Here is a 14,461-nt window from a genome sequence, read left to right as displayed (position 1 = left end):
CACTTACTGGTAAAGCTAAAACAAAGTCTATAAAATTATAATGTAAATACATTCACAGATTATCTGCAAGCTCTATATCTTAAAATAATACATACATATCAAATGCTGATTAAACTGATTTAAAAAAACAGGTTAATTTAGGTTTTTATCAAGAAAATATTGTTGTCTAAATCTAAGGACAGACTACAAAGAAAGGAACTTAAATCAAAATGCAAAATTTCTCATTGTCACATATTTCCTAGATCTAAACTACTCCTGAACACAAATTGTGGAATAAAACAAACAAACCAAACAAACAAATCTAACAAACAAAAAAACAAAACAAAAAAAAAACTTCAAAAAACCCAAAAAAACCTCATAAAAAACCGCAAACCCCCCCCAAAAAACCAAAAAAAACCCCCCAAAAAACAAAAAAAAAAAACCAAAAAACCAAAAAAAAAACAAACAAACAAAAAAAAAACCAAAAAACCCAAAAAACCAAAAACAAAACAAACAAACAAAAAAACCCACAAAAAAAAACCCCCAAAAAAACCCAAAAAACACCCCAGCCACAATTTAAATATACTATATTGAAACACAACAGACTACTTTTGACTATATGCTTAAAATGTCAATCTTCAAGTAGTTTATTAATATTTCAACTAATGCAAATTTCAGTACAGGAATTAAGACAAAAATATAAGGAAATATCCTTGCAGTCCAAGATCAGAAATCTAATACAACCAAACTTTTATTCCAACACATGCAAGGTCTGCCACAATTGTTTAACTTTACCTCTATTATATCACAAATTCAAGGAAGTAATCCAATGTAGACCTGCTTCATAGAAACTTGTTTCTATTTAGCTTCCAGGCAATACTAGAAGGGCAGTGCTAGGATGGGACAGCAATGCCTATACTGATGGTGGCTGCCTTATTTGATTTAGGTTCAAGGGCTGGTCTGGCACACAATTACCAAAGGCACTTAAAGAGCTTGGATGGAGCTGCTTCACAGTAATTTATACACAAATACCTTACAGCATTTTTAAAGTTACCTGTAATTTCTTTTATTAAAAGAGTTACCTAGAGAAGAACTCTACAGTGAATAATAAAAGCCAGTATTCTTACAAGAAAGGATACTCAGGAATTACAGAGACTGGAGGGTTATTACCTCCCCCGACTTGCACAGAGAGGAGTTTAAGATCACAAGACAGGGAATATGTTCATGTGTTCTGGTGGCCTTTTTCTTAAGCAAAAGAGTAACATTCAAACCAATTTTAAAAAATACAGCCTGAGAAGTCTTCCTGAAATCTCTATTCTTCAAATAGTAAAGACAGTGCAACTGCATTGCTATATTGACACTTCATTAACCTCTTACTGCAATGAATAATGAGTCGACTATAGGTTACGGGTAAAATACTTTTTGCTCAAAGGACATCACAGTATTCAGTATGCTGCTAAAACATGGCACAACTGAAAGGGGAAAAAAAGCCTCACCAAATTTAAGTTGGGACCTTTTGTTTTAGAATATTTACTAGGTACAAATGGAACAATTTACAAAACTCAGAGGCCACACACTTAAAAACACTTCAGACACATTACTGACAACCAGGCAAGGAAAAAACTTGAGTGCCAAAAAGATTTAGTCTTAACAGTGCAGGAATTTTATCATATGAGATCTGATCAGACCTTTGCAGCTATAAGAGACAATCTTAATAGCAGCAACAACAAAACAGATTAGAAACCTCCACATATTACAGAGGAATTTTCAAGAACAGAATCTTCTGGTTTTCGTACAGCAAACAAAAATTTCTTCAGCAGCCTCTAAAGGAAAGACTACGCAAAGCAATACATCTACAAAACACACCTTTTGGGGTTTTAACTCTCAAAAAATATACATGCTTTCTAAGTATGTTCCTTATTATCCCTTTATCTCTTGCTATTCCTCACGCTAATGCCCAGCTTGTTATTTTTTAGATACCTGAAATTAACCTGTTGAGAACCTTTTTTATGGTTAATTGACCTTGCCCAAAACTAGCTCAACTGCACTTCCATGTTCTTGTCAGCTACTAAACTTAGGGAACTATCTACATAAATACTTCCCAATTCAGTCTTCAAACACAACAAAACCATTTCACAGCCTTCCTCCCCATCTCTTAAAAGCTCCACAGTGGATCCTCTGCAGAGTTATCCACTGGCAGCTGATACCCATCTCTGTCTCCTTGCTGGTCTGTCCACTGGGTCACTCCCTCACATGCTGGCCATGCTACACAGGAGCCATGCTCTGGAATGAAGTGCCTGTTGGGCCAGTGCTCAGCAAAACAAAACCCCCAACTCCTGAGAGACACAGATGTGGCAAGCAAGCACACTCTGTGCACAGGACACAGACTCCCTGCAGCGCCTCCACTTACTAAGCATTCCCCTAGCGAAAGGAAGCAGCTGGATATAGGCTGCAAAGGGCTTGGCATTGGATCTGATGGAAAAGAACTAATCTTACTATTCTGCTTATTAATGTCCATCTCCTTCCCATTCCTGCCCTTACACACAGAGGCAAAACACAACATCATCTCAAAAAAATATTGCAAGGGTGCACAACTCTTATAAAAGTGAAAGCTTTTCAGCTTTTTATTTATAGTAATATTTAAAGAAACACTTTGTCAAAGCTATTTCAAAGCAATATTCACTAAAACCTTTTCACAAAAACAGGTTGGAGACTGTAGAATTTCAATATACTATAGTTTTGCTTTTTCTAGTAGCCACACTAAGTCATTTTAAAACACCAAGAGTATCCAGAATTACAGTGCACTGTAAGAAAGCTAGACAAGAAGAAAACTAACAAAACCAAAATAAAAGAAAAAAATTTATAACAAAAAAAAAAATCATCAGGCATAATCCTACAAAATATTACACCAGATCTGTGAATCTCCATGTTCAGAGAGCACACAAGATTTCAAGTTTAATCCACCCTCTCCTCCTTCTCAATAGAACATGATACCAGTGCCGTGATGACACAAACTCCCATCGTGGAAGTTAGTTTTATCAAGTTCTCCAATAAAATACTCACTCGGAACTTACATTATGTAAAATGAAATGTGCACATTTTTTGTTATTATAGAGCCTGATGCAGGACAACAAGATGAATTAAAATTCCACTTATCCATTTAACACCAATCAAAATTCCTCAAAAAAAATTCATTACAAGAAAGGCTGCTTTGAGTAACAGCAAATATTTTTGGACCTGTCATTTTTCCACACAGATGATGGAAAACAACATGATTGCTGGCCTCTAGCCCACAATGTCAAGTAGTTCTGTTTCCACTAAATCTTCACATTTTTCCTTCCTGGATTACTTGCCCTTTAATGTTTGCACATGAAAGGTAAAATATCATCATCCTTTAAGGATACATAGTCCTCGACTTCCCCTATAAGCCTACAGATTGTCTGGAAGCCCCTATTCCAAAATATACGTTATGTTCACATTAGTTCTATTTGGAAAGAGCAGAACAATTAGTGTCCCACTGAACTGGGTGGAATTCTTCACAAACTTTAGAACAGCAGTTGTAAGTAGTAAATTTAGACTTGTTGCCAAACCACAGTATATCACAGGAGTCATCAGCAGAATCAATCCACCTGACACTGCTCATTCAATTCTGCTCATTTTGCTTTGTTATGTGTAATAATTCACTTTGTCATCATAATCATTTGAAAATAGAAACAACTATGCCAATTTTTGACCTTTATGACCAAGATGCCCTATCAAAACACATACATCCTACCACATCCAGCCTTATAGTTTTTTACACAGAATTATGGACAAGTAACTGCAGTCATACAAGTGCAACTTGTATGTATCAGCTGCTCAGAATTGCATTTAAAAGAAATTACATTTGATCTATCTTTTAGATAGATTATAGACATTATAGATGTCAAGATGCCTGTTATTATAGCATGCACAAATTTTAAAATTAAAGTCATACAGACCCACTGGGCTTATCCAGGGAGCTTAAAGAAACAAACCTCTACTCATCTGAAAGCCAGAGAAAAAGCAGGAGTTTGGCGCAGGCTTAGCAGTGCCAAATATATACAGCCCATAAGCAGCAACCAAGGCAGAGGATTAAGCCAAAGATACTGATAAGACTTCTGATGACGTACATAAATAGATTTAATTTTAAAATCAATTCCAACACAGATATTTAAGTAAGCATACCAATATTTTATACAGCAGTCTGCTCTTCCAGCCCTTTATATACTAAAGGGCACATCAAAAAGGCAAAAAAATCACACAAAAAGCAAACAACATCTTGAATTACAAGCTAAGTGTTTCATGACAAGATGAGAAATCATAATTTTCATGCAAACATATACAAGTGTTAGAATTTGACTGCTCCTTTGTCTTCATATGTCTATCAATCAATACCAGTAAGGGAAGAAAGAGAATGGTCACCTATGAACTAAATTCTGCTGGTTAAAAATTCCAGGTATTTCTCTCATAAATCTCACAAAACTCACACAGTCAAATTTCAGCAACCTATAGACTTAATTCTGGATTAAAAATTTATAAATTAACAGTGTTTCCCCCAGCTATTGCAAGCATCATAAAACAGTTTTACATTCAGGTTGCCACTTGAATGTATCAAGTTGTCTTTTATAAATTCTACCAGAACAAAGGACGGATTAATCCTCTTCAACATTTCTCCCCAAAATCTGAATAAAAACTAAAAAAAGCCCCAAAACCATACCCAACACACAAAAAAAACCCCAATCCTAAACATACTGCACAACACTGTTACAAGAACAGCCTTCTTATTTAAACAGTACCACAAAAAATAGTAACAGATCTATTTCCAACATTTTACAACTTACTAAATCTTAACAGACAATTATGCCTGCAGTGTATATTGCCTAACCTGTAATTGCAAATAATACATGGTTTAAACATTTCTGACATGATTTATTTTTCTCAGGATAAGAACTGTACAGATATAAATAGAATCACAACAATAATTACTGAACAACACAGCTGTTTTCATTTTCTTAAAAAAATTTAAATAAGTCCAGTTTTAACAATAAGGTATCTTCTCCCTCATCTTACTAAAAGAAATTATAGATTTGATCTTACACCAAGTAATCTGTTTTCCTCTACTTCAAGCAAGTATTCCTCTACCGCTATCCAAAAACTTTTTACAACAGCCCTGAAACTGCCATCTAAAATCTAGAAGAGATTCTACAGTCAGCAAATATTAACACTGTAGCTTTAGTAAGAAGTAACAAGAGTTTCTTAAAACTAAAAAAAAGAAAACTATTTCAGCAATTAAAGGCTATACAAATTTTCACATTATTTGCAAGTAATGTGAAATAACCAAGGTTTATCTTTTACTACTTAAGAGAGTCAGAGTTGATTGGCAGTTTGTGACAAATCAAGCATTTGACCTTGCAGAACATGTTACAGGGAGAAGAAATGAAGGTAGAAGTAGCATCTCTCCCATCCAGGAAAATTAAAGTAAGCACACACTGAACACATAGATCACATAATTAAACCACATAAAAAATTGCACAAATAGATTAGAAAAGTTTTAGACACTGGAGGATGCAGTCTCTATTATTTCCCAGATTTTTTCACAGTGTTTACTTCTAAATAAAGCCTAAACATTGGCTTTCAATGCAATTAGGCTTTCAGTTATATCAACAAGGGGAAATAATTTTTTAGAAAATATATAATTTATTAGAAAATTTCCTGCACACAGTATCTTAAAATCAAAGCCACCAATTATTTACTGATGTCACTCATGCAAATACAAAATGTGATAGCTTCCCTATATTGAAACTCTTTACACTTTCTTTTAAGTCTGTGAAATGCCCTTTTGATTTTAGTCCAGCCAAATTAGAAAGTGCACCTAAAACCACATGTGTACTCTCAAAGCCATTCACCTTCCTATTGAGTACTAGCAAACACAAATCTCAAGACTTTTCTGCAACAAATGTTCTTCACTAGGTAACAGTCATTTCACATGACCATTTTGCAAAGTGCAAAAACTGCCCTAAAATATGCAGTATCAAACCTGTATCTGTTAGATAAATGAAAGAAAAAAAAAAAAAAAAACAACCAAAAAACCTGTGTGCTTATCACACTTAGATGGTTAGGCTCAGGCAAATCCAAGAAGAAAAAAAAAAAAAAAAAAAAAAACCTAAATACCTAAACTGGTCTAAGTTCTTACAAGTGTAGCTAAATATTCTAATAAAATACACAGCATAAAGCTGTTGGCCTGTTTAGTAATCTTGATGGTCTGCCTGCACTACCTAGCCTGAAAGGAAAACTGCAGTCATCTGAGAAAAATCTTATAGGTCCCTATCCTCATACCACTCAGTTCACTAACATTAATAGAGATAAGACTCTCATCGACTTTAAATGGAGCACAAAAAGGATTTTTTTACAGTTAAAAATCATTACAAGCAAAAATAATCAAACAAGAATAGCAAAAGACATCTTTTACAGTAGCTAAATATATTTCAAACTGTTGTGATTCACTTTAATCTCATTCTGCACTAACAGACAACCTTAATGAAAACAACCAATGCTGGAAATGTGAACTTTCTAGAAGACAACTGCAGATGCTCCTTCCTGTCTAAGAACACCAAGAAGCTGTACTTCCACCCCTTTGCCCATCGTTGTAAAATTTATTGAGCTAACAGATGCACTAAACAGCACTGCTCTTGGCTCCACAGAGAAAAGCAACATCTCCCACTTTTACAGTTTCAACATTCCAGTGATCAAACCAACATTTTCGCATTGACTAAGCTATTAGCACAGAGATACTGCCCACCTTTTTAAAAAAAACCTAAAAATTTAGTTTGCCAAAATGTACCACTGATTAACAGAAATTTAACTTCTTAGAACATACTAGCTCTAATGCCATTTTTGAGGTGTGCTTATGAGTCATCAAAACACAAAAGATACAGTATTTCAGTTGGATAAAGAAATGTAAGAGTAAGTCAGGCAATTGGTGAAGAGCACCAGCATTTGCTGGGCAAGAAGAAGAAAATATTTCTACATTGGCTAGCATCCATACAATTTATGAGACATACTATGATGCAAGAACAACAGCTCCTCTTTTGGAGGCAGCATAGCAGCGGATCAAAACTAATCACAATTTGGTGACACACCTTGTTTCACAGACATGCTTTAAAATACTTCACTTCTATACACAGGAGTATTTTCTTCACATGAATGATGAAAGATAAGCAGCACATGCTTTGAAATAAAGGTAGAATCTTGAATATTCTCCATATCTTCTCTCAACCAATTTACACAGCAGACAAGATTTGCAAACAGCAGGATTTGTGATTGCATGTTGATCCTAGCGAGCTTTTGTCTTGCAAATACTACATAAAATTGAATCTGGGCACGACTCTACTCTCTCTAATGTGCCTAGCAGTCCTGTTGCTACCACCCCCATGAAACTACTCCTGGAAATCAGACAGCAGGAACAGGCCATTGAATAGGATGAAGTGAAGAAGACAAATCACTGCACAGTCCTGTATGCTACACCATGCAAGGATAAACTTAGGCACTCAGTCATCATAAGGCAAACAGAAAGCAATAAAACCACCAAGCTCAGGATTTTAAGGTGAAACAGGATGAAAGATGAAGAATACTATTTTATTAGGTCACTCAAGCTTATCCACATTTTGTCCCCTTTTAGTCACCATCATCTATCCATCATGCCAACACACACAAACCAACCTGTTTTGCACTCCAGTGACTGAGCACCACTCAGTAACACTGCCACCTTAAAACCAATGCAACTTTGGGATACAGGACCCTGCTTGCTCTGCAGCAACTATTAGCAGAACAAACACTTGGACACACCTTTGCAAACTCACCGCCAACATCTAGTATTTCCAAAAATTTCTAGCATAAACAGATAAGCAAAGCCATAGTTGTAGCTGGCAAACTGACAGTTTATCCAGCTATTCTCATACATTTCCAAAGCAAATGACCTGGCAATAATTTATCTCCCTTGCTTCCCCAGTAGCTGGAATTACTGTGCCCCTAATAAAAAGTAATCCAGCAACAGAAGTACTTTATGAGTTAATAACACCTATGTTAGCTTGTTGATTTACAATTTTCAAATTGATCCATAAGCTTTACAGATAGACCTAATGAACTAATATTTTTACTAACGGCATACATCTTGGAGCAGCCACTCTTATAATGAATGCAGAGATAAAAAGAACATTTATCAGACAACTAAGTGTTATTATACAAGTTGGTATACTAGTACTTCCTTTTAATTAATATTACACACCTAATTTCAGCACACTAAAGCCATGGCTCAGTAAAAGTTCACGAAATTACAAGGTACCTCCAAGTGGTAAGTTATCCCATGCTAAAATAGTAAAACATATAACTGCAGAGAAAGTGATGGAAAACAGGCAGTTTGACTAACACTTCAAACCTGCATATCATTCCTATTAAATATGCAACATTTGAGCTATCAAACTAAATTAGCAGCACTGATTTACAGAGACCAGAAAAATACCTTAGAATACTTCTGTCTAAAATTTTAACAGTACTTCTAAATTAGAAAGACAAACTGCTCCCATTTATAAGGCACACATTACCAGCACCCTTTAAAAGACTTTACAACAGCAGAAAACATTCTAGGTAATTCATACACGGATTATCCCCCTAATGTGATTTCAAGCACCTGAAATTTCTTGAGCATCAGTAGTTTCAGGAGGCTAAGCAAAGCCCAGAAGTGGAGTGCCTGCCACCCAAGTCATAATCTGTTGATAATCTGAGAGTAGCTGCAGGGCACTCCTACAATCTAAGGCAGGTACAAGAACTGTACAAGTCCTCTCCCTGCCATGCTATATAAGAGGGCATCCTTCCCAGCAGCTGCCACATTATAAAAATTATGCATACAAACAAAACCCCAAAAATAAACTCTTTAAAACAATGACTTAAATTTCTGTATAACTGAATTCAGCAGCTGGAGAACAAAGCAAGTAGCTTTGATGTTGTAAAAAGTCCTGGACAATATTCTTATTAGCAAGCTCCACATCATACCTAGCAACCAAATTTGGGCATCAGACTCGTGTTCCCAGATGCCCAACAGCAAGTAAATAAATACAGCAGAGATAATAAAAGCAGAAGACCACCAACAACCCCTATGCAGACCAGGCTTCAAGTATTAAGCATGCTTTCTACCACTCACTTCATACAATACATCATCTAATTCACTGAATATGAATAATACTATCTCACCTATTTAGGCTACTTAGACTTTCTCAGGAGTTTTTCTGCCAATCTATTTAGACTGACTTAAAGTCATGGTTTTTGTAGAAGAAATAGAATAAAACAAGAGGAAGACTCACTAGGACAAGCTGGGCAATTTAATTCAACAGTAATGTTGCAGTATTTCTTATAATTCATTGAAAATTGTTTGTGTAGTACTGTACAGATTTAAATAGATCCAAAATATATACTGACAGTATGAAAATAAAAGGGAATTAACAGCCTGTACTTTAAGAGGATAAACTTTGGAGCTGAAATACTGTAATTCTTACACTCCGATGCTTAAGGGAAAGAAAATATTCTAGAGATAACACAGACATAAAAGTTACAGCTTGGTATTTTCCAACTGAGAAACATTAATCATCTACTATATGTTTTTTACCCTACCACAAAGCAAAGCTTTTTTTATCTCAACACTCAAAATTTTCCTGTCTTTTGTTCCATGAACATTCAGTTTATCACCTCCCTAGCTCCAAGCAGACAGGATTTATGATGATGTTGTTCTAAGGAACTGGAGAAGTACTGGATGCCAATAAAGATTACAGATCAAATGAAAGACAACTCCTAATCATTTTGCCTGTATAGATAAAGAAACCTGCTCCCTTCTTTTATATGTACTGTTACTTCAACCAATCCCACTTCAATAATCAAGACAACCAAAGGCTCAGGAAATAGACTGATAAAAAAAAAAAAAGGCTTCTTACATGTCTCCAAGCCAAACTTGTATGGGTACAAATGCACCACACATTCACACCTTTTGAGACTACTTTATGTACTCACGAAAAGGCCCAGGAGATGAATAGGCAGGGCGTTAAAAGAATCCGAACACAAGTACAAAATCGGAACAGCAACACATATGCAGGCATCCCTATTCCAGTCATACAGGACATGGGGAGAAAACATCACCAATCAGAGGAAAGTAACACGTGGGCAAAAATCGCCAGTGAGGACCTACGCTGGCACAGAAGCCAACTCCGTGCACCCACCACCGAGAGACCAGAAGCAGCCGGGACCAGAGCCACGGCCGGACCCAGCTCTGCGAGCAGCCAGCGGGATCCCCGCGGCAGCAAGTGGCCAAGAGGCAGAGAGGAGCTCCTCCCGAGCCCGGACAGCCCTCGGAGCGGCAGGAGAGAGCCCGGCAGCCCAGCATCGCACCGCCGGCCGCTTTTGTTCTCCCGCGGACGGGCGCAGACCCACCACCCGCGCCCGCCCCGGGCCGCCTCCGAGCCCCATCCCAGCGACACCCCACTACCTCTCTTCGGCCTGGGGAAGCTCTCGTGCAGGTGAAAGATGACTTTCTCCACAAAGTGCTGAATGTTGCTGTGCTCAGGCCCTCTGACAAACACCATCCAGTCGTGGGTGAAGCCCTCCACGGTGGGTTTCTTCCTGACCTGGGCTCGGTGTCCCAGCTCCAGCTTCACCTGGACGGCACACTGTGGGGGAAGAGGCACGGGGGAGGTGGTGAGCGCCCCAACAAGAGGAGACGGGGCTGTCGGCCGGGGGAGAGCCGGACCCATCGCGGGCAGTACGGGGACACACGGACACAGCCGCACCACAAACACGGCAGAAAGGATTTGCTGAGGGCAGAGTTAGCAAAAACAGCGAGGCGCCGCTGCAACACCCAAAAAACGGCCCCACGGGCGAGGGCGTAGGACAGTTCTCGGTGTCACCGGGAGAGCGCGGGGAGGCGAGCCGGGCCCGCTGTCAGGACGCTCCCTCCTGCCCTCGGCGGCTCGGCGCTCGCTGCCCGCGCTGCGGCGGGAGGACCACGGCTCCCTCCAAGTGCGTGCTTGCGCTGCGCCGCCGCCGCCGCCAGCAGCGGGAGGCGAGGAGAGCCGCATGCGAAAAGAAATTCCCGGTTACGCCAGCACCTTCCCAGCGGCGCCGGCCGGAGGAGACCCGCGCTACTCACTCACCGAGCCGGCCATGCCTGAGGCGCCGGTTCCGCCGGGACGCTCGCTGCCGTCCCCCACCCCCACCGCGCAGTCCTAATTCATGAGGACGTGGAGGAGATGGCGGGCGTGCAGAGAAGCGGCGAGTGGGCGGCAGGCATCCTCTGTTTTTCTGCTCCGGCCGGCTGCGGCGGCAGCTGCCAGCTCCAGCTCGTGGCTCCGGCTCCCCGCGCTCGCGTTCCCGCTCCCGCCCGCGGCAGCCCCAGCGCTCGCCCCAACCCCGCCGGCCAGCGCAGCGCCCGCCGCACATGCGCACCGCGCGCCTGACTGACACCGAGAGGGGGACACAGTAGTAAATCCCGGGGGCGGCACCGGCCCCGCGCGACAACCAATAGCGAGCGAGCTCCCGGGCGCGGCTCCGCCCCCGCCCCGCCCGCCCTTAAAGTGACAGGTCGCGGCCGAGCGGGCGCCCGCACGCGCGAAGTCCGCGTTTGGCCGCGGCTCGCGGGACCGGCCCTGGCGACAGCCCCGCCACCGCCACCGCCCGCGCCGTCAAACGTGCCCGAACACCCCCGGTGAGCCAACCCCCAGCGAAAATAGGGAGATGAGCACAGCAAGGGAATGCCATTGCACCGGGATGGCAGGTGGTGATGGGCACACAGCGGGCAGGAAATAACAAACGGGATTCCTCAACACCTTTGTAGTGCCGGCTGCTATTCCTGCCTGTAACGGGCTGAGCGTCTCCTAAAACACGGTTACTGCCTCAAATATTTCCTTATCTCCTCCGTATTGTGGGAGTTAACGTGAGGATTCCTGCCACAGGAATATGCCCCTGAGGAGATGAAGTGATTCACTGTGAACGTCTAAATCACTAACGTTCGTGAGAGGACTATTTTTCCAACAGGCATAAAATTGTCAAAAATTTGCCGGTAGTAACTTTTGGCACCATGTAAACTGGTTTAGTCGGTTCGATGATTATATTTTCGGCAATCTTGGCACTGTCAGTGATAAGCCCTTTCCGAGGGCAGCATTCCGCACACACACGAACACCCTTCCCGGGCCTTCCGGGCGCCACCGAGAGATGGCGCGCCGAGCCCTCCGCCAATGTCCTCATTTGACCTCTCCGGAGGACCACGGTTTCTAACTTCTCTCTTCTCATTTCGAGAATGAGCGCGCATTGTCCAGAGTCTAGCATGACTTAATAATACCTTTTGAAACCACTGAGCTGCATCTTCCTTTTTTTAAAGATACTGTAAGTCCTAATTATAAAAACAGTACTAAGAATTGAAAAGGATGAATATAATTTGTAAAAAATTCCACAAATGACTTGAATTGTGTATGAATATCCATGTATATTAATATCCATATTTTAAAATTCTGATGCACATATGTGAAACTTCATATGTCTTCCAATAACCTTGTACTAGGCAAACCAGCAAATATAAGAACTCTTGCTGAGTCCATAAATGCACCAAAGCTAATTCTGGCATGTTTAAAACTTTGTTCTTGAGTTAGAACTATGCATGTAAGCAAGGGCAGAGAGACTGGACCACTGAGCTTAACGCAGTGTGCTTCCAGCTGCCAGGACCCATCTGAACAGAGCATCATCTTCCTAGCTTGGGATACTACTGGAAGGAATGGAGCTGGATCGTCCTCTGGAGTCTTTCTATACTGACTTATTTCTTATGCATTTGGACGAAATTATTTGTCCTCTTGGCTTAAAGTGGGACTGAATAACTATAAGCTATTTGCCTGGAACACATACCAGCATCACAGTGGAAATGCTTTTATCACTTAACTTCATTCATTCTAAGTGTGTTTTTAGCTATTTGACTGAGACCACTCAGTTGAGTAATTGTTATTCAGAAACATCTGCTGATTCAGACTGAAATTTGGAAAATAAAAGGAAGTTGTTTACTATTTGTCAGTTGTGAAGCAATGTTGACTTTTAAACACCAAAAACCCCAAATGCAGCATTTGTATTCAAGCTGAATGGGTTGAGATGCAATTATAGCTATGATTTAAAAATCTAAATATTTCATTAATTCCAAATATAATCTTTGGCTGACAGGAGCAGAATCAAAGAATGATGTCAAGCTGTTAAGTGACAAACTCGTGCAACTATTGACTTCATTTTGGATTAACAGTTAAAATTAACATTTAACAGTTCTTTGATCTCATTATAGCAGATGGATGTAATTATGTGCACATAAATGTGCAAAGACAGTGGCTTAAAGAACTAAAGAGTTATAAAGGTGAAGGCAGTTTTCTACAAGTGCTATCCCATACTGCCTAAACAAGGTTTACCAGGGAATCATTACTCAGCCGCTAGAAAATGAGACATTTATGTTCTTAGAGGTGTTTAACAACCTAAGTGCTCATGTAATCAACTCCGGCAATACTAAAAATGCAATGCTAAAAATGTTTGCACTTTTTATGTGTGCTGAAACAACAGATACAACTGTAGGCTTCCTGGAAGGCACCAGTCCCTGTGTTCAGATGTCCTCAGTCATACCTGCATCAAGCTGTGACACATGATGCATAGATCACAGATCCCTGACTTCCATGGAACACGTCAATATTTCTGCTCAGTATACAGCTAATTATGTATAGAGCATGGATGTGTTAGTGCAGCATTACATCAGACCTAACAGGAGCTGTAGTTCATAGCTGTACTGTTGGTGATTCCACACATAACTGAAATAAATTGCTGCCTTTCTGTACTGTTTTCTTACACAAGGCAGATATGTCTTATGCTGCAAAAAGAAGACTGTTTCACAGCTCATTTGGATACATTAAATCATCTTCAATATTTCAAACAAAGCTGTGTTAAATTTCTATTTGAAGTCCAAATTTTGTGACCCAAGTCTGACTGGCTCTTAAATAGGCCTTGTTTTCAAATATTACAAAAAAGCAATGAATGGAAAAAGCTGATATTAATGGGTGTAAATGAAACCACAGTACCTTTAAAATTTATCATCAGTCTGAATTTCTCTATATTCGAGATCTTTTATTATGCAGACAATATAAAAAAATCAGAGTCAATCTTGATCCAAGCCAGATTTTGATTACAATATGTCAACCAGAGCCAAAAGTTAAAATAAGCCTACAGCTGATCTTACACATACAACAAGGAATATGTCTGCATTTCTTTCCAAAGCCTCTCTGGCTGTCAGGACTAATGGCAGAATACTGTGTCTGGATTGGCTTTCTTTGGTTAGCTACATAGGATGAACAAATGCCAAGCAGCCTGAACAAAATGTGTGCTTGTTTTAAGGTTTTATTGACTTTCA

The 14,461-nt window shown here is 39.9% G+C and overlaps 1 protein-coding gene across 1 annotated transcript in view; it reads right to left on the bottom strand.

Annotated features, from left to right (window-relative positions):
* Window positions 1–11,447, bottom strand: part of MLLT3 (MLLT3 super elongation complex subunit) — a 127,238-nt gene extending 115,791 nt beyond the window's left edge. Inside the window, exons 1-2 of the mRNA XM_079330119.1 lie at window positions 11,193–11,447; window positions 10,529–10,709 (exon numbers count right to left, since the gene is read on the bottom strand). Coding sequence (XP_079186245.1) covers window positions 10,529–10,709; window positions 11,193–11,204 — 193 coding nt within the window. The 5' untranslated portion in view covers window positions 11,205–11,447. The remainder of the gene's footprint in view (window positions 1–10,528; window positions 10,710–11,192) is intronic.
* Between the last annotated feature and the right edge of the window lie 3,014 nt (window positions 11,448–14,461).

Source organism: Erithacus rubecula, assembly GCF_903797595.1.
Source record: "Erithacus rubecula genome assembly, chromosome: Z".
In the NCBI taxonomy this organism is placed as follows: Eukaryota; Metazoa; Chordata; class Aves; order Passeriformes; family Muscicapidae; genus Erithacus; species Erithacus rubecula.
The sequence above is the reverse complement of the archived record's forward strand: the minus strand, read 5'-3'. Positions and strand labels throughout refer to the sequence as shown.